Below are 20506 nucleotides of genomic sequence, written 5' to 3'. Positions count from 1 at the left end.
GTTCAAAAAGTATGGGAAAAAATGAAAAAGGCTGAGCTTGCTGTACCTATTTGAATTGTGAAAGTTCAGAGCAGGTCTTGTATGTCCTAGGGGTTAATCATAAAAAAATAAAAATAGATTTTTAAACACACACATATACATACACTAACACTAAATACATTTCATGCATTTCAATTGAGTTGAATGTCTTTTTAAAGGGATTGGGATATACCTTTTTTTTTTTTTATTAAGGAAAGGTGATACTATTTATCATCAGTTGAAATCCATGGGCGCTTCTCTAGACTGGGAAAGAAGCTGCTTTACTATGGACAAGGTGGGTCCTATTTCTGTTGGTCTCTGGGGGAAAATCCACACTCCTATTTTCTGATTGTGCCATTCTGTATAGATGTTCTCTTGGGCGGTCTCGGAAGCCTTTATCCGTTTGTACGAGGATGGGTTGGTGTCTCGCCGGTGCCGTCTAGTGAACTGGTCGTGTGCTTTGCGTTCTGCCATATCGGACATAGAGGTCTTTATTTTTTTCTTAAAAATTTGTCTCATTTTACTTTTTGTACTTTTTTTTTCGTTTTCATTTTGAGTCACTTTCGTAATTTGTTCACTTTTTTTTTCTCTTTTTACCTTCTCTTACTTTCTTTTCTGCTGTAATTGTATAAACGTCACACTGTTCTCTCCTTCAGGTAGACGGTCAGCAGTTGACTGGTAAGACGTACGTCTCTGTGCCTGGTTACCAAAGAAAGATACCTTTTGGTATTCTATACAGCTTTGCTTATCCCACGGAAGAGGGAGGTAATTTAAAAATGCAAAAATGTTTTTAGTTTCTGAAATGAATACTTAATTTAAACTAATTTTGCCCGAAATTTGTTAATTAAGTATACAAACTAATGAACTAATACAACTAGATGGAATTATAACCTTATTAAAGTGATGGTAAAATTTCCTCTTTGTATAAACAGATTTGAAATGTTAGATATTTTAGATGGAGCTTAATTCATCAGTTATGAAAATGAGCTATAAATTACTTTTCTTCTGTTATGTGTGATCAGTCCACGGGTCATCATTACTTCTGGGATATTATCTGCTCCCCTACAGGAAGTGCAAGAGGATTCACCCAGCAGAGTTGCTATATAGCTCCTCCCCTCTACGTCACTCCCAGTCATTCTCTTGCACCCAGCAACTAGATAGGATGTGTGAGAGGACTATGGTGATTATACTTAGTTTTTATAACTTCAATCAAAAGTTTGTTATTTTACAATAGCACCGGAGCGTGTTATTGCCTCTCTGGCAGAGTTTGAAGAAGAATCTACCAGAGTTTTTACTATGATTTTAACCGGAGTAGTTAAGATCATATTGCTGTTTCTCGGCCATCTGAGGGAGGTAAAAGCTTCAGATCAGGGGACAGCGGGCAGATGAATCTGCATTGAGGTATGTAGCAGTTTTTATTTTCTGAATGGAATTGATGAGAAAATCCTGCCATACCGTTATAATGACATGTATGTATACTCTACACTTCAGTATTCTGGGGATGGTATTTCACCGGAATTACTCTGTTAAAAGTACATTAAACCTTTTAATAGGTATTTATTATGTTAAACGTTTTTGCTGGAATGTAGAATCGTTTGCATTTTCTGAGGTACTGAGTGAATAAATATTTGGGCATTATTTTTCCACTTGGCAGTTGCTTGTTTTAATTGTGACAGTTTCGTTTCTCTCTCACTGCTGTGTGTGAGGGGGAGGGGCCGTTTTTGGCGCTCTTTGCTACGCATCAAAAAATTCCAGTCAGTTACTCTTGTATTTCCTGCATGATCCGGTTCATCTCTAACAGATCTCAGGGATCTTCAAACTTCTTTGGAGGGAGGTAGATTCTCTCAGCAGAGCTGTGAGACTTATATATTGACTGTGATTAAAAACGTTGCTCTGTAATTTTTATGTTTCAAATTTAATTATTGTTACTTTACTAATGGGTACAAACCTTTGCTAAAAGTTGTGTTGTTTTTAAGGATTGATGCTATAACTGTCTTTCAGTTCATTATTTCAACTGTCATTTAATCGTTTAGTGCTTCTTTGAGGCACAGTACGTTTTTGTTAAATAAGATTGTAACCAAGTTGCAAGTTTATTGCTAGTGTGTTAAACATGTCTGATTCAGAGGAAGATATCTGTGTCATTTGTTCCAATGCCAAGGTGGAGCCCAATAGAAATTTATGTACTAACTGTATTGATGCTACTTTAAATAAAAGCCAATCTGTACAAATTGAACAAATTTCACCAAACAGCGAGGGGAGAGTTATGCCGACTAACTCGCCTCACGTGTCAGTACCTGCATCTCCCGCCCGGGAGGTGCGTGATATTATGGCGCCTAGTACATCTGGGCGGCCATTACAGATAACATTACAAGATATGGCTACTGTTATGACTGAAGTTTTGGCTAAATTACCAGAACTAAGAGGCAAGCGTGATCACTCTGGGGTGAGAACAGAGTGCGCTGACAATACTAGGGCCATGTCTGATACTGCGTCACAGCTTGCAGAACATGAGGACGGAGAGCTTCATTCTGTGGGTGATGGTTCTGATCCAAACAGATTGGATTCAGATATTTCAAATTTTAAATTTAAATTGGAGAACCTCCGTGTATTACTAGGGGAGGTTTTAGCGGCTCTTAATGATTGTAACACTGTTGCAATACCAGAAAAATTGTGTAGGTTGGATAAATACTTTGCGGTACCGGCGAGTACTGACGTTTTTCCTATACCTAAGAGACTAACTGAAATTGTTACTAAGGAGTGGGATAGACCCGGTGTGCCGTTCTCACCCCCTCCAATATTTAGAAAGATGTTTCCAATAGACGCCACCACACGGGACTTATGGCAAACGGTCCCTAAGGTGGAGGGAGCAGTTTCTACTTTAGCTAAGCGTACCACTATCCCGGTGGAGGATAGCTGTGCTTTTTCAGATCCAATGGATAAAAAATTAGAGGGTTACCTTAAGAAAATGTTTGTTCAACAAGGTTTTATATTACAACCCCTTGCATGCATCGCGCCGATTACGGCTGCGGCAGCATTTTGGATTGAGTCTCTGGAAGAGAACCTTAGTTCAGCTACGCTGGACGACATTACGGACAGGCTTAGAGTCCTTAAACTAGCTAATTCATTCATTTCGGAGGCCGTAGTACATTTAACCAAACTTACGGCTAAGAACTCAGGATTCGCCATTCAGGCACGTAGGGCGCTGTGGCTAAAATCCTGGTCAGCTGATGTAACTTCTAAGTCCAAATTACTTAATATACCTTTCAAGGGGCAAACTTTATTTGGGCCCGGTTTGAAAGAAATTATCGCTGACATTACAGGAGGTAAGGGCCACGCCCTGCCTCAAGACAAAGCCAAAGCTAAGGCTAGACAGTCTAATTTTCGTCCCTTTCGGAATTTCAAAGCAGGAGCAGCATCAACTTCCACTGCACCAAAACAGGAAGGAGCTGTTGCTCGTTACAGACAAGGCTGGAAACCTAACCAGTCCTGGAACAAGGGCAAGCAGGCCAGGAAACCTGCTGCTGCCCCAAAGACAGCATGAACCGAGGGCCCCCGATCCGGGACCGGATCTAGTGGGGGGCAGACTCTCTCTCTTCGCCCAGGCCTGGGCAAGAGATGTTCAGGATCCCTGGGCGCTAGAGATCATATCTCAGGGATACCTTTTTAGACTTCAAATTCTCTCCCCCAAGAGGGAGATTTCATCTGTCAAGGTTGTCAACAAACCAGATAAAGAAAGAAGCGTTTCTACGCTGTGTACAAGATCTGTTATTAATGGGAGTGATCCATCCGGTTCCGCGGTCGGAACAAGGACAAGGGTTTTACTCAAACCTGTTTGTGGTTCCCAAAAAAGAGGGAACTTTCAGGCCAATCTTGGATTTAAAGATCCTAAACAAATTCCTAAGAGTTCCATCATTCAAAATGGAAACTATTCGGACAATCTTACCCATGATCCAAAAGGGTCAGTACATGACCACAGTGGATTTAAAGGATGCTTACCTTCACATACCGATTCACAAAGATCATTACCGGTATCTAAGGTTTGCCTTCTTAGACAGGCATTACCAGTTTGTAGCTCTTCCATTCGGATTGGCTACGGCTCCAAGAATCTTCACAAAGGTTCTGGGTGCCCTTCTGGCGGTACTAAGACCGCGAGGAATTTCGGTAGCTCCGTACCTAGACGACATTCTGATACAAGCTTCAAGCTTTCAAACTGCCAAGTCTCATACAGAGTTAGTTCTGGCATTTCTAAGGTCGCATGGATGGAAAGTGAACGAAAAGAAGAGTTCTCTTTTTCCTCTCACAAGAGTTCCATTCTTGGGGACTCTTATAGATTCTGTAGAAATGAAGATTTATCTGACAGAAGACAGATTAACAAAGCTTCTAAATGCATGCCGTGTCCTTCATTCCATTCAACTCCCGTCAGTAGCTCAATGCATGGAGGTGATCGGCTTAATGGTAGCAGCAATGGACATAGTACCCTTTGCACGTCTACATCTCAGACCGCTGCAATTGTGCATGCTGAGTCAGTGGAATGGGGATTACTCAGACTTGTCCCCTACTCTGAATCTGGATCAAGAGACCAGAAACTCTCTTCTATGGTGGCTTTCTCGGCCACATCTGTCCAGGGGGATGCCATTCAGCAGGCCGGACTGGACAATTGTAACAACAGACGCCAGCCTACTAGGTTGGGGCGCTGTCTGGAATTCTCTGAAGGCTCAGGGACAATGGAATCAGGAGGAAAGTCTCCTGCCAATAAACATTCTGGAATTAAGAGCAGTTCTCCATGCCCTTCTGGCTTGGCCCCAGTTAAAAACTCGGGGGTTCATCAGGTTTCAGTCGGACAACATCACGACTGTAGCTTACATCAACCATCAAGGAGGGACAAGAAGCTCCCTAGCAATGATGGAAGTATCAAAGATAATTCGCTGGGCAGAGTCTCACTCTTGCCACCTGTCAGCAATCCACATCCCGGGAGTGGAGAACTGGGAGGCGGATTTCTTGAGTCGCCAGACTTTTCATCCGGGGGAGTGGGAACTTCATCCGGAGGTCTTTGCCCAAATACTTCGACGTTGGGGCAAACCAGAGATAGATCTCATGGCGTCTCGCCAGAACGCCAAACTTCCTCGCTACGGGTCCAGATCCAGGGATCCGGGAGCGGTTCTGATAGATGCCTTGACAGCACCTTGGAACTTCGGGATGGCTTATGTGTTTCCACCCTTCCCGCTGCTTCCTCGATTGATTGCCAAAATCAAACAGGAGAGAGCATCAGTGATTCTAATAGCGCCTGCATGGCCACGCAGGACTTGGTATGCAGATCTAGTGGACATGTCATCCTGTCCGCCTTGGTCTCTACCTCTAAGACAGGACCTTCTGATACAGGGTCCATTCAAACATCAAAATCTAACTTCTCTGAAGCTGACTGCTTGGAAATTGAACGCTTGATTTTATCAAAACGTGGTTTTTCTGAGTCGGTTATTGATACCCTGATACAGGCTAGGAAGCCTGTTACCAGAAGGATTTACCATAAGATATGGCGTAAATACCTATACTGGTGCGAATCCAAAGGTTACTTCTGGAGTAAGGTTAGGATTCCTAGGATATTGTCCTTTCTACAAGAAGGTTTAGAAAAGGGTTTATCGGCTAGCTCATTAAAGGGACAGATCTCAGCTCTGTCCATCTTGTTACACAGGCGTCTGTCAGAAAATCCAGACGTCCAGGCCTTTTGTCAGGCTTTAGCTAGGATCAAGCCTGTGTTTAAAACTGTTGCTCCGCCATGGAGTTTAAACTTAGTTCTTAACGTTTTACAGGGTGTTCCGTTTGAACCCCTTCATTCCATTGATATAAAATTGTTATCTTGGAAAGTTCTGTTTTTAATGGCTATTTCCTCGGCTCGAAGAGTCTCTGAGTTATCAGCCTTACATTGTGATTCTCCTTATCTGATTTTTCACTCAGACAAGGTAGTTCTGCGTACTAAACCTGGGTTCTTACCTAAGGTAGTCACTAACAGGAATATCAATCAAGTGATTGTTGTTCCATCCTTGTGTCCAAATCCTTCTTCAAAGAAGGAACGTCTTCTACACAATCTGGATGTAGTTCGTGCCCTCAAGTTCTACTTGCAGGCAACTAAGGATTTTCGACAAACGTCTTCCCTGTTTGTCGTGTATTCTGGTCAGAGGAGAGGTCATAAGGCTTCGGCTACCTCTCTCTCCTTCTGGCTTCGTAGCATAATTCGTTTAGCCTATGAGACTGCTGGACAGCAGCCTCCTGAAAGAATTACAGCTCATTCTACTAGAGCTGTGGCTTCCACTTGGGCCTTTAAGAATGAGGCCTCTGTTGAACAGATTTGCAAGGCTGCAACTTGGTCTTCGCTTCATACTTTTTCCAAATTTTACAAATTTGACACTTTTGCTTCTTCGGAGGCTATTTTTGGGAGAAAGGTTCTTCAGGCAGTGGTTCCTTCTGTATAATGAGCCTGCCTATCCCTCCCGTCATCCGTGTACTTTTGCTTTGGTATTGGTATCCCAGAAGTAATGATGACCCGTGGACTGATCACACATAACAGAAGAAAACATAATTTATGCTTACCTGATAAATTCCTTTCTTCTGTTGTGTGATCAGTCCACGGCCCGCCCTGTTTTAAGGCAGGTAAATATCTTTTAAATTATACTCCAGTCACCACTTCACCCTTGGTTCTCCTTTCTCGTTGATTCTTGGTCGAATGACTGGGAGTGACGTAGAGGGGAGGAGCTATATGCAGCTCTGCTGGGTGAATCCTCTTGCATTTCCTGTTGGGGAGGAGTTATATCCCAGAAGTAATGATGACCCGTGGACTGATCACACAACAGAAGAAAGGAATTTATCAGGTAAGCATAAATTATGTTTTTAATATAGCGTTGAAATTCAAATACCCCGTGCTCCGCCGCCTAATTCATAAGTAATTTTTTTGTGAGCTAACAGATTGAACTGTTCTCCAATCAGTGCTTTTGCCCTATGGCACTTTATTGTAGCTAGAGTGCGGATTGGAGAACAGTTCAAACTGTTAGCTCACTCAAAAAAAAAAAAATTACTTTTGAAGTGGGCGGCCGGAGCGCATCTACATTAAAAAGTAAGCTATAGCGCATCTTCATTACAATGGATTAATTAAACTCCATCTAAAATATCACCAACTTTCCGGATCTGTTTATAGAAAGTGGAACGTTTACCATCGTTTTAACTATATTGCAATGTTTTTTTATGGTATAAAGTCCAATTATAAACTCTCTAATGTCCATTTCTAAAATATTCCCATTCTTTCTCTCAGATGATGAGATTATTGTGGCCACAACACGACCGGAGACCATGTTGGGTGACACTGCAGTTGCTGTCCATCCAGATGATTCCAGATACTTGGTATTCTTAGGGAAAAATTTACATTTTTAATCTAAATCTAGATCCTGTGCATTCTTAATGAGGACATTCCAGTCCAAAAATGATATGCTCTGATTTGTTAGCACTTGTCATTTTTACATTACTGACCCTAGATAATTGTGTATCTACGGGTTTAAACACATCGGTAAAGTACCACTCTGAAAAAAAGAAAGAAGTGCTCAACCTGAGAACGAACAGTAGCATAATAGCTTGTTCTATTGATAGTTACCACCCAAGAAGCAGCCTCTTTTTGCTCAAGATGTGTCTTTCACAGAGAAGAACTTTCCTGAAGCGTATCAGTCTGATCCTGACTTAACAGTACAGTCCAGACCCGAAATACCGGGCAATCTCTCTCTGAACAGCAAAACCTCAGACGTACGTTTCAGCTTATTGTGGGCCTCGTCAGTGAGGTGCAGCCATATCCCTCTAGGCACACTGAGCAACGGGTTCACGTCTGGATTCCCGCATCACACTTAGGGAGACTTCCCTAAGTGTCATAATTTGCATAAATAAAAAGAGAGAAGCACTCAACCTGGGAACGAACAATAGCATAAAAGCTTGTTCTATGGCTAGTTACCACCCAAGAAGCAGCCTCTTTTTGCTCAACATATGCTTCAGGAAAGTTCTTCTCTGTGAAAAGCACATCAGTCTGATCCTGACTTAACAGTGCAGTCCAGCCCCGAAATACCAGGCAATCCCTCTCTGAATGAGAGAAACAGCAAAACCCCAGACGTACGTTTCGGCCTAGTGTGGGCCTCGTCAGTGAGGTGCAGCCATATCCCTCTAGGCACACTGAGCAACGGGTCCACGTCTGGATTCCCGCATCACACTTAGGGAGACTGCCCCAAGTGTCATAATTTGCATAAATAAAAAGAGAGAAGCGCTCAACCGCATAATAGCTTGTTCTATGGCTAGTTACCACCCAAGAAGCAGCCTCTTTTTGCTCAACATGTCCTTTTCACAGAGAAAAACTTTCCTGTAACATATCAGTCTGATCCTGACTTCACAGTACAGTCCAGCCCCGAAGTACCAGGTAATCTCTCTCTGAATGAGAGAAACAGCAAAACCCCAGACGTACGTTTCGGCCTATTGTGGGCCTCGTCAGTGAGGTCCAGCCATACCACTATAGGCACTCTGAACAACGGGTCCACGTCTGAATTCCCGCATCACACTTAGGGAATACCACTCTGAAGCTGCATGCTTTGCAACTTATTTTTAGCAGAACATGACCCATGAAGCAAACAGAAGAAATAGCACGACCCATGACTGGCTGTGTTCTGAAATGCTTTCGGCTCCCAAGTGGGACTTTGCTTTTGTGATTAGCCCTTTTATGGGGGTGATACACATGGTTATCTAGGGTTAGTAAGGCAACTAATGATGCTGTAATGAATTATTATTTGTAGATTTTATTTTTGCATTAATATGTCAGTTTAATTCTTGTGAGTCTGCATTTAGCAGACAGTAGATACAGGACCCAAAATGTAGTTGTTATCAACGCATCAGTTGTTGGTTTTATACTAAGGGGTTAAATAGCGAGGCTCTCGCTGATAGTGGTAAGACCGCGCTATTTCTGAATTCTTAAAGGGACAGTCTACACTAGAATTTTTGTTGTTTTAAAAGATAGATAATCCCTTTATTACCCATTCCCCAGTTTTGTATAACCGACAGTTATATTAATACACTTTTTACCTCTGATTACCTTGTATCTAAGCTTCTGCAGACTGCCGTATTTCAGTTCTTTTAAAAAGACTTGCATTGTAGCAATTAGTGCTGACTTCTAGACTCCACGTGCGTGAGCACAATGTTATCCATATGACACAAAGAACTAACGCCCTCTAGTGGTGAAAAACTGTCAAAATGCATTCAGTTAAGAGACGGCCTTCAAGGTTTAAGAAATTAGCATATGAGCCTACCTAGGTGTAGCTTTCAACTAAGAATACCAAGAGAACAAAGCAAAATCTGTGATAAAAGTAAATTGGAAAGTTGTTTAGAATTGCATGCCCTATCTGAATCATGAAAGTTTATTTTGGACTAGACTGTCCCTTTAAGGGAGTGAGGCATGTAGTTTTAGTTCTGTATCGCTATTACAGGGCTGGAAACCCTTAGGACACACAAAGTACAGGATAAGTCCGTGTCATTAAGGGTTAACTTCAATATGCTGATTGCAGAACAATTGAAGAATTAATTTGTTAGGCAACAGAGGTATTGTTTTGAAGCGTATTACATTTGTTTATTAAATTAATGTTTTATTATTGGATAATTATTAGTTAACCACATACAGGCACTGTAACAAATTCCCTTTCAGAAAGTAAAACTTTAAGAAATGGTTTTATAATATCAATGGTTTTGATTTTAATTTTTTTTCTCTTTGGGGCCAGAGATTTCATGGGAGGAAGCTTCGTCACCCCTTTTCAGGGCAGTTAATTCCGGTTGTAACTCACACCCTGGTGAACCCCGAGTTTGGAACAGGTAGTTACATAATAAGTCCGTAGCTCTCCGTAAACAGCTGTGGGTTTTCACTCCATGTTCCCTCTAATTTGCTATATTTACTGGGCATAACCAACACCGCTTTTATCTGACACTGGTTTATAGGAGCAGATAATGTGCTCGGCAGGGTTTAGCGATGGTACAGGAATTGTAGTTTTGCGAGTAGTATTAGAATTCCATCCTGTTTCCCATATAGGAGCAGTAAAGGTGACGCCTGCGCACAGCCTGGCGGATTTTGAGATGGCAGAAAACCTCTCGCTGCCTGTGGTGTCTGTCATTGGTGAAGATGGATTCATGACCAAGCATTGTGGCGAATGGATCCAGGTATGGAACAGCACACAGTGTTCTCCCCGGGGCCGTTTTAGTAGGTGCACCACCCAACTGATTTTACTGACCAGAAGTCTGAAATTGAAGCCAGTATTAAGCTAACATTAGTTAAAGTAATGGTAAATCCGAGCGTTTAAAAAAAATGCTAGAATTTACCATCACTAATAAATGTTACTTAAGCTATCCAAAGCACAAATTAATTGCATAATTTAACATAAATTTATTTAAATAATTTGAGCAACAAGCATTATAAACATTTAAAAAAGGCTAGGATTTACCATCACTGAAAATAAACTGGACTTTCGGTGATGAATTTCTTAAAAAAAAAAGGGTGCAAAACTCACCTTTCTGTGCTGCGACTCCTCGCTAAAGTCAGTGGCTCCGGCCGCCCACGACACAGCGCTCTTTACTCAATGAGGTGACGTTTCCACCTCTAAACCAATATCTGTGATAGCATGCAGAACACTGTCAGATTACTATCATGGCTATGGGTTTAAAGGTGGAAACGTCACCTTATTAAGAAAAGAGCAATGTGCTGTGGGCGACCAGAGCCGCTGACTTTAGCGAGGAGCCGCGGCACAGAAATGTTGAGTTAAGGACCATTTTTCTTTTGCAAGATGTACCGAGTCCACGGTTTCATCCTTACTTGTGGGATATTATCCTTCCTAACAGGAAGTGGCAAAGAGAGCACCACAGCAGAGATGTCTATATAGCTCCCCCCTTAACTCCACCCCCCAGTCGTTCTCTTTGCCGGCTCTAAGCAGGAAGGGTAAAGTGAAAGAGGTGATAAACTGTTAGTTTTTATTTTATCTTCAAGCAAGAGTTTGTTATTTTTTTTTTTTTTTTTTTTTTTTTTTTTTTTATTGAGGTTCTTTTTTAAACAAACAATTAGTGATTGTCATTACAGATTATGGCGGAAAATAAACTGTTACAATGCGAATTACCAAAAGAAATCGCCCAAGTGTACAGTACAGTTAAGATACAAATCAAACATTAAATATAAACATCAAGCGTTGTTCACATGCTACACCCACCATTGGATTTATGTGGTCATTCTTGGACCACAAAGATACTATAAACATAAGGTAAGGTAGGTAAACAATGATTTGACAGGGCCACTCATGGACCCCAAATAGAGAACCTCTTTTTATCTATTAAGAACTGTGGTTAGTATGTTATTTAATAAAACTATAATATAGTAAACTGAATTTTTCTACCCCCAATAGAACATGGTAAGACTCTCATGGGTCTGATATACCGAAATATTATATGGGAAGGGGTAGCTGTTCAATCATAGGTAAAGGGTGCGGCATATGCGAGAGAAGCCGCGCAGATAACCCTCCTAGCCTAGGAGGTACATTAAAATATGGGGGGGGAGGTGGTTAATTGAACCGTAAATACATAGCTCAAAACAAACAGGCTATAATATGGCCAGGCAACATTGCTATATGAAAAATTTCGTGGGCACACTGGGTGCTAGTGGTGATCCCAAAAATATTATTTGATATGATAGAGTCTAGGAAGCTATTGACTCATAGTATGGTAGAGGAAATTGTAACTGCTGGAAACAGTGCAGGTCCAGCCTGCACTGATACCACAGTGAGGATCAAACCACATATTTTCTAAGTTATTTTTCAATTTGGAAGCAATAAAACAGAATAGAATGCACCTAAAATTACCCCTGTCGTAACATTAACAAGAAGGATTTAAACATGTAACAATAAGCTATTTAAATAAAATATAGAGAAGTATAATACTCTATCTGTGCTAATTACTGAGATAGCAAATGCTTAGCATCTTAACCTAAGGTGTCATGCATGCATGGCTAGCTGGAGAGCAATAAAACAAACAGACCACCAGATCTACGTATGTAAATATACCGTTGTAAAGCACATACCAAACATATTACAGACACTGGATGCGATGCGAATGTTCTACCTCTCAATAAGGTCTGGGAAGAGATTAAAACCTTTACTGTTAGGCACACGTATCTATCTAGGGGTAGGAGTAATACCAAAATATGAGATATAGTTATTAATCAGGCAGTATAGTTAGGTTAAAAGGTGAAAGTGAAGCTAGGGCGTAGGCTGTTCCACAAGCTCATAGTTTCAAGCTCTGCCATCTAGACACGGGCCCTATGTCCAAACCGCAGGCAAAACCATCCTAAGTGTGGGTGTGTAATTCAACTTAGCCTCCCTGAGCTACTTGAATAATACTATTAATGCCAGTCAAGTTAAAAAGATGTTCTAAGCCAAAAGAGTTAAGCAAAAAGGTGGTCTAATCTAAAAGAATGGCAGCAAAAGAGTTACTAATTTCCCCTGGACATGGATTATTGTTAGAGAAGCACAAATTCATTCAGTGAGTTATGGGGATGATTGGCATCCTCATTGACAGGTTATTCTACAATCTTCTCATAACCTTTGACTCATGGGGTGGGAAGGTACACCAGTAACCTGTAAAGCATCACTTAAGAGTATAACTATGATAAAAACTCATATTGTGACATAACATAAAGACTTAATGCTAATTCTAAACAGACGGTGTGGAGCAGTACATTTAAAAGCAGGTGCTGCTATGCATTAATTCTGGAGTTATTTTTGAAGGTATTGAGAGTATTATACTGTTGCGTGTATGAAGTCCTGTAGGCTGAATAGAGGGGAGACAGTGAGGATAAAAACTGTAGCGATCTAACGGTAACTCAGTTCCGGCACCTTAGGTTTGGGGAATGAGTTTATCAGCAAATGTCTTGCGTATTAAAGTTCAGTAGGAGAGGGCCCAGGTGAAGCAGTTCGGCTATAATTAGGCAAGTCTCAATGCAACCTACCAAAGGAAGCGTGAAATAATGTGTCTGTTCCTAACCTATACCTCTCCTGTGCTTTGTCGCCATAGTCCCAGGGCACAAGTCCGGCGAGAAGGAAGATGAAGAACACGGGTACGTACCGAGCATCATACTAATTTTCAACATGCGCCCATCGTCTTCAGATGAATCCGGCCTATGTATGACACGTGGCCCACTCTTAACTGCCCATATTTCAGCACTTGGGAGAACCTTTGTAAACCCCAAGGGCGCTTGCAGTTGTGGCTGTATCCCTCTCTGGTCTCCAGGTTCTAGCGTCGCATCTGTTGGGCTAGATGTGAGAGCCGACTGAGTCGCAGCAGCGACCGTGTCTATGCTGCGCAATGGGCTCGCTCCATATAGGACTGCTCCCACAGTGGCAATTTCTTCATCCGCCGCAACGAGCTCCTGAGAGCCGCCTACCACATCTCCCCTGAGAGTAAATTCAAGTTGTGTTGCTGATTTAGAGGTTTCGGTGTCCTCAGGTTTAGACGCCTCATACAGTGAATTTTCAAGTGCGGCGTGGTGCTCCATCAATATACAGCGTAGTTCTGCAAGGATCTGGTTAACATCTGCCATGTTGGGTTTAGGTGTCAAGCTTCTAGGTAGGCATGAGAGAAACATTGTGGGCTACTGGTTTCAGCGTATGCCCAAAGGGGTTAGTATAACTTCGCTGCCGTAAAGATGTAAAGATGGCCGTCTGTTATGAACTGTCAAAGCGGGCCTCAGACTCAGCCCCACAATATCTCACTGGTCACCAGAGTTAACTCACACTGAAGGCATGATGTGAATCCTAGGAGGTTTTAAAAAGCTATATATAGAATATTTGAATTAGAACCATAGTCCAAAGTCCCCTATAAGATCATAAATGCAGGAGCAATGTGAAAGTGCGTCCATTCTTATGAGCTGTTGGCTCCGCCCCCAGTTTGTTATTTTTAGCAGAGCTGTGGCAAGGTGCTGACAAGGGTTTTTACCAGTTTTTGACACTTTGTCAATCCGGTTTGCATATTTGGGGGTTAATTGCTTCAATACTTGTGGTGCAATCTTGCCAAAGATTAGTGAATCTACTACAAAATTTTCGGAAAATTTGAGTGAATTTTAAGCAGTTTTGCAGTTTGTGTATGCCTTTTTTCTCTTAAAGGCACAGTACAGTTTTTGAAAATTGTTGTTTTTTCATTAAATAAAGTGTTTTCCAAGCTTGCTTGTCTCATTACTAGCCTGTTCAACATGTCTGACATTGAGGAAACTCATTGTTCAATTTGTTTAGAAGCCATTGTGGAACCCCCTCTTAGAATGTGTCCCACTTGTACTGATATGTCTATAAATTGCAAACAGCATATTGTGACTTATAAGAGTTTGGCACTGAATGATTCTCAGACAGAAGTAATTCAGGTTTTGCCATCTAGTTCTCCCCAAGTGTCACAACCAGTAACGCCCGCACAAGTACCTCTAGTGCGTCTAATTCTTTCACCTTGCAAGATATGGCCTCAGTTATGAATACTACCCTCACAGAGGTTTTATCTAAACTGCCTGGGTTGCAAGGGAAGCGCAGTAGCTCTGGGTTAAGAACGAATGCTGAGCCTCCTGACGCTTTAGTAGCCGTATCCGATATACCCTCGCAATGTTCAGCTGTAGGGATGAGGGATTTGCTATCTGAGGGAGAGATTTCAGATTCAGGAAAGATGTTCCCTCAGACAGATTCAGATATGACGGCATTTAAATTTAAGCTAGCACACCTCCGTTTATTGCTCAGGGAGGTTTTAGCGACTCTGGATGATTGTGACCCTATTGTAGTTCCAGAGAAATTGTGTAAAATGGACACATTTTTAGAGGTTCCTGTTTACACTGATGTTTTCCGGTCCCTAAGAGGATTTCGGACATTGTTACTAAGGAGTGGGATAGACCAGGTATTCCGTTAGCTCCCCCTCCTGTTTTTAAGAAGATGTTTCCCATATCTGACACCATGCGGGACTCATGGCATTGTGGAGGGAGCTATTTCTACTCTGGCTAAGCGTACAACTATACCTATCAAGGACAGTTGTGCTTTCAAAGATCCTATGGATAAAAAATTAGAGGGTCTCCTAAAGAAAATTTTTGTTCATCAGGGTTTTCTTCTCCAGCCTATAGCGTGCATTGTTCCTGTAACCACTGCAGCTTCCTTTTGGTTTGAGGCTCTGGAAGAGGCTCTTCAGGTGGAGACACCACTAGATGATATTCTGGACAGAATTAGGGCTCTTAAGCTAGCTAATTCTTTCATTACAGACGCCGCTTTTCATCTAGCTAAGTTAGCGGCAAATAATTCAGGTTTTGCCATTTTAGCGCATAGAGCATTATCCCTTAAGTCCTGGTCGGCTGATGTGTCATCAAAATCTAAGCTTTTGACCATCCCTTTCAAAGGTAAGACCCTATTCGGGCCTTAACTGAAGGAGATCATTTCAGACATCACTGGAGGGAAGGGTCATGCCCTCCCTCAGGATAAGTCAAATAAGATGAGGAGCAAACAAAATAATTTTCGTTCCTTTCGAAACTTCAAGGGTGGTCCCGCTTCCTCTTCCCCTGCTGCAAAGCAAGAGGGGAACTTTGCTCAATCCAAGCCAGTCTGGAGACCTAACCAGGCTTGGAACAAGGGTAAACAGGCCAAGAAGCCTGCTGCTGCCACTAAGACAGCATGAAGGGGTAGCCCCCCGATCCGGGACCGGATCTAGTAGGGGGCAGATTCTCTCTCTTTGCTCAGGCCTGGGCAAGAGACGTTCTGGACTCCTGGGCCGTAGAAATTGTAATCCAGGGGTATCTTTTAGACTTCAAGGATTCTCCTCCAAGGGGGAGATTCCATCTTTCTCAATTGTCTGTAAACCAGACAAAAAGAGAGGCGTTCTTACGCTGTGTAGAAGACCTTTTTACCATGGTAGTGATCTGCCCAGTTCCAAAAGCAGGACAGGGGCAAGGGTTCTACTCCAATCTGTTTGTGGTTCCCAAAAAAGAGGGAACCTTCAGACCAATTCTAGATCTCAAGATCCTAAACTAATTCCTAAAAGTTCCATCCTTCAAGATGGAGACGATTCGGACTGTTGTACCAATGATCCAGGAGGGTCAATATATGACCACCGTGGACTTAAAGGATGCGTATCTACACATTCCTATCCACAAAGATCATCACCGGTTCCTCAGGTTTGCTTTTCTGGACAAGCATTACCAGTTTGTGGCTCTTCCCTTCGAGTTGGCCACGGCGCCAAGAGTCTTCACAAAGGTGCTAGGGTCCCTTCTGGCGGTCCTAAGGCCGCGGGGCATAGCAGTGGCGCCTTATCTAGACGACATCCTAATTCAAGCGTCGACTTTCCAACTAGCCAAGTCTCACACAGACTTAGTGTTGGCCTTTCTAAGATCTCATGGGTGGAAGGCGAACGTAAAAAAGAGTTCTCTTTTTCCCTCTCACAAGAGTTTCATTTCTAGGGACTCTGATAGACTCGGTGGACATGAAAATATTTCTGACGGAGGTCAGGAAATCAAAGATTTTGAGCACCTGGCTCAGTGTATGGAGGTAATCGGTTTAATGTTTGCGGCGATGGACGTAGTTCCATATGCTCGCTTACATCTCAGACCACTGCAACTATGCATGCTCAATCAGTGGAATGGGGATTATGCAAATTTATCTCCTCAGATAAATCTGGATCAAGAGACCAGAGACTCTTCTTTGGTGGTTGTCACAGGATCATCTGTCCAAGGGAATGTGTTTCCGCAGGCCAGCGTGGGTCATATTGACGACGGACGCCAGCCTATTGGGCTGGGGTGCAGTCTGGAATTCCCTGAAAGCACAGGGTTTGTGGACTCAGGAGGAGGCCCTCCTACCGATAAATATTCTGGAATTAAGAGCGATATGCATTGCTCTTCAGGCGTGACCTCAGCTGGCTTCGGCCGGATTCATCAGATTTCATTCGGACAACATCACGACTGTAGCTTATATCAATCATCAGGGGGGAACAAGGAGTTCCTTAGCGATGATAGAAGTTTCCAGGATAATCCGATTGGCAGAGACTCCCTCTTGCCATCTATCAGCGATCTATATCCCAGGGGTAGAGAACTGGGAGGCAGATTTTCTAAGTCGTTAGACTTTTCATCCGGGGGAGTGGGAGCTCCATCCGGAGGTGTTTGCTCAACTGGTTCAGCTATGGGGCACACCAGAATTGGATCTGATGGCGTCTCGTCAGAACGCCAAACTTCCTCATTACGGATCCAGGTCAAGGGATCCTCAGGCAGTACTGATAGATGCTCTAGCAGTACCCTGGTCGTTCAACCTGGCTTATGTGTTTCCACCTTTCCCTCTCCTTCCACGTCTGATTGCCAGAATCAAACAGGAGAGAGCTTTGTGATTTTTATAGCACCTGCGTGGCCACGCAGGACTTGGTATGCAGACCTGGTGGACATGTCATCTCTGCCACCATGGACTCTGCCACTAAGACAGGACCTTCTGATTCAAGGTCCGTTCAAGCATCCAAATCTAATTTCTCTGCAACTGACTGCTTGGAGATTGAACGCTTGATTTTATCAAAGCGGGGTTTCTCTGAGTCGGTCATAGATACCTTGATTCAGGCTCGAAAGCCTGTCACCAGGAAAATCTATCATAAGATATGGCGTAAATATCTTTTTTTTTTGGTGCGAATCCAAAGGCTACTCATGGAGTAAGATTAGGATTCCTAGAATTTTGTCCTTTCTTCAAGAAGGATTGGAGAAAGGATTGTCGGCTAGTTCCTTAAAAGGACAGATATCTGCTTTGTCTATTCTATTGCACAAGCGTCTGGCAGATGTCCCAAATGTTCGGGCTTTTTGTCAGGCTTTAGTTAGAATCAAGCCTGTGTTTAAACCTGTTGCTCCGCCATGGAGTCTAAATTTAGTTCTTAAAGTTCTTCAGGGGGTTCCGTTTGAACCCATGCATTCCATAGATATTAAGCTTCTATCTTGGAAAGTTCTGTTTCTAGTTGCTATCTCTTCAGCTCGAAGAGTTTCTGAACTATCTGCATTACAATGTGACTTGCCTTATGTCGTTTTCCATGCTGATAAGGTGGTTTTGTGTACCAAACCTGGGTTCCTCCCTAAGGTTGTTACTAACAGGAATATCAATCAGGAGATTGTTGTTCCTTCTCTGTGTCCTAATGCTTCTTCTAAGAAGGAACGTTTATTGCACAACTTGGACGTGGTTCGTGCTTTGAAGTTCTATTTGCAGGCAACCAAAGATTTTCGTCAAACATCTTCTTTGTTTGTTGTCTATTCTGGAAAACGTAGGGGTCAAAAGGCTACGGCTACCTCTCTTTCCTTTTGGCTGAAAAGCATCATCCGTTTGGCTTACGAGACTGCTGGACAGCAGCCTCCTGAAAGAATTACTGCTCACTCTACTAGAGCGGTGGCTTCCACATGGGCTTTTAAAAATGATGCTTCTGTTGAACAGATTTGTAAGGCTGCGACTTGGTCTTCGCTTCATACCTTTTCCAAATTTGATACTTTTGCTTCTTCGGAGGCTATTTTTGGGAGAAAGGTTTTGCAAGCAGTGGTGCCTTCCGTTTAGGCTCCTGTCTTGTCCCTCCCTTCATCCGTGTCCTAAAGCTTTGGTATTGGTATCCCACAAGTAAGGATGAAACCGTGGACTCGGTACATCTTGCAAAAGAAAACAAAATTTATGCTTACCTGATAAATTTCTTTCTTTTGCGATGTACCGAGTCCATGGCCCGCCCTGTCTATTCAAGAAAGATAGTATTTTTTATTGAAAACTTCATTTTACTGCTGCACCTTATAGTTTCTCCTTTTTCTTCCTTGGCCTTCGGTCAATTGACTGGGGGGTGGAGTTAAGGGGAGAGCTATATAGACAGCTCTGCTGTAGGTGCTCTCTTTGCCACTTCCTGTTTGGAAGGATAATATCCCACAAGTAAGGATGAAACCGTGGACTCAGTACATCGCAAAAGAAAGACATTTATCAGGTAAGCATACATTTTTTTTAATTTATTTTTTTGAAACTCATCACTGAAAGATCATTTTATTTTTAGTGATGGCAAATCCTAGTGTTTTTTTTTTTTAAATGCTCATATTTACCATCACTTTAATATTTAAATGTTTTCAATGTTGCTCAAATTATTTAATCAATTTATGTTAAATTATGCAATTTGTGCTTTGAATAGCTTAAGTAACATTTATAAATGAAAATGTTATAATATTACAAAGAATTACGCTGCCCCTCACCGCTACTTCATAATGCCACCTGGCTGGCAAAATCTTCTGTGGAGAATACTGCACTCTATGGGCCGATGATCAGAAACTCACCTGCATATTCAGAAAACACACATAGGGACCGATTTTTATTAAGCCCTGTAGTCTGCCTAATGCAGCTGTTTCTGCGCGAGCCTTCAGGCTGGTCAGAAAAAGGAGTTAAGCAGCGGTCTTAAGACCGCTGCTCCTTATCTCATACGCCACCTCAGAGGCGGCGTACAGCATTTAGCCCGATCACATACAATCAAGTTGATTGACACCCCCTGCTAGCGGCCTCTGCAGACGGCGGCATTGCACAAGCAGTTCACCAGAACTGCTTGTGCAATGATAAATCTAATCCGCTGTCGGCATTTATCGATGTGCGGCGGACATGATCGCTACAGCGGAACATGTCCGTCCGCACAATGGTAAATCTACCCTATAGTCTATGGGTTTTTTTTTTAGCTCTTTGAGCGTTGTCACAGTACTGACGAGGCTCTAGTTAGATTATTGGGCCCTATATCTCTAGTAGCCATTCTCTTGCTCTCTCTCTCTGCCTTTCTTTCTCTTTGTTCTCTGTTATTTCCCTTTTGCGTGAACTCTTGTCGTCGTCACTCCTCCTCTTACTTTTGTGATCTCTCACTATCCCATGCTCTGTCTCGCTCTCGGGGGTACATTTATGAAGCAGTGGATGTTGCTTATTCCGTGCGAGCCTGGAAACAGGAGTTAAGAGGCAGCGGTCTTAAGACCGCTGCTCCTTAACTCATCTGCCACCTCTGAGGTGATGGATCGGGATGATTGACTCCCCCTGCTAGCGGCCAATTAGCCACGAATGTGTAGGGAGCGGCATTGCACAAGCATTTCACCAGAAATACTTGTGCAATGATAAATGCCGACAGTGTACGCTGTCTGCATTTAGTGATGCAGGGCAGACATGATTCGCTATATATATATATATTTTTATATATATATATATATATATATATATATATATATATATATATATATTTCTCCAACATAGGTGTGTCCGGTCCACGGCGTCATCCTTACTTGTGGGATATTCTCTTCCCCAACAGGAAATGGCAAAGAGCCCAGCAAAGCTGGTCACATGATCCCTCCTAGGCTCCGCCTACCCCAGTCATTCTCTTTGCCGTTGTACAGGCAACATCTCCACGGAGATGGCTTAGAGGCAATGGACAT

At 42.5% G+C, this 20506-nt stretch overlaps 1 protein-coding gene across 2 annotated transcripts in view; it reads left to right on the top strand.

Moving 5' to 3' along the window:
- VARS2 (valyl-tRNA synthetase 2, mitochondrial) overlaps nt 1-20506 on the top strand; it is a 96507-nt gene that overhangs the window by 33376 nt on the left and 42625 nt on the right. Inside the window, exons 8-13 of one of the 2 annotated variants that reach the window (XM_053722065.1) lie at nt 232-313; nt 386-505; nt 675-783; nt 7319-7407; nt 9804-9894; nt 10109-10236. In XM_053722065.1, the coding sequence (XP_053578040.1) occupies nt 232-313; nt 386-505; nt 675-783; nt 7319-7407; nt 9804-9894; nt 10109-10236 (619 nt within the window). The remainder of the gene's footprint in view (nt 1-231; nt 314-385; nt 506-674; nt 784-7318; nt 7408-9803; nt 9895-10108; nt 10237-20506) is intronic. The other variant, XM_053722066.1, reaches the window with a different exon arrangement.

The sequence above is a fragment of the Bombina bombina genome, chromosome 7 (genome assembly GCF_027579735.1).
Source record: "Bombina bombina isolate aBomBom1 chromosome 7, aBomBom1.pri, whole genome shotgun sequence".
Taxonomy (NCBI): domain Eukaryota; kingdom Metazoa; phylum Chordata; class Amphibia; order Anura; family Bombinatoridae; genus Bombina; species Bombina bombina.
This window is presented reverse-complemented; position numbering and strand designations above follow the sequence as displayed.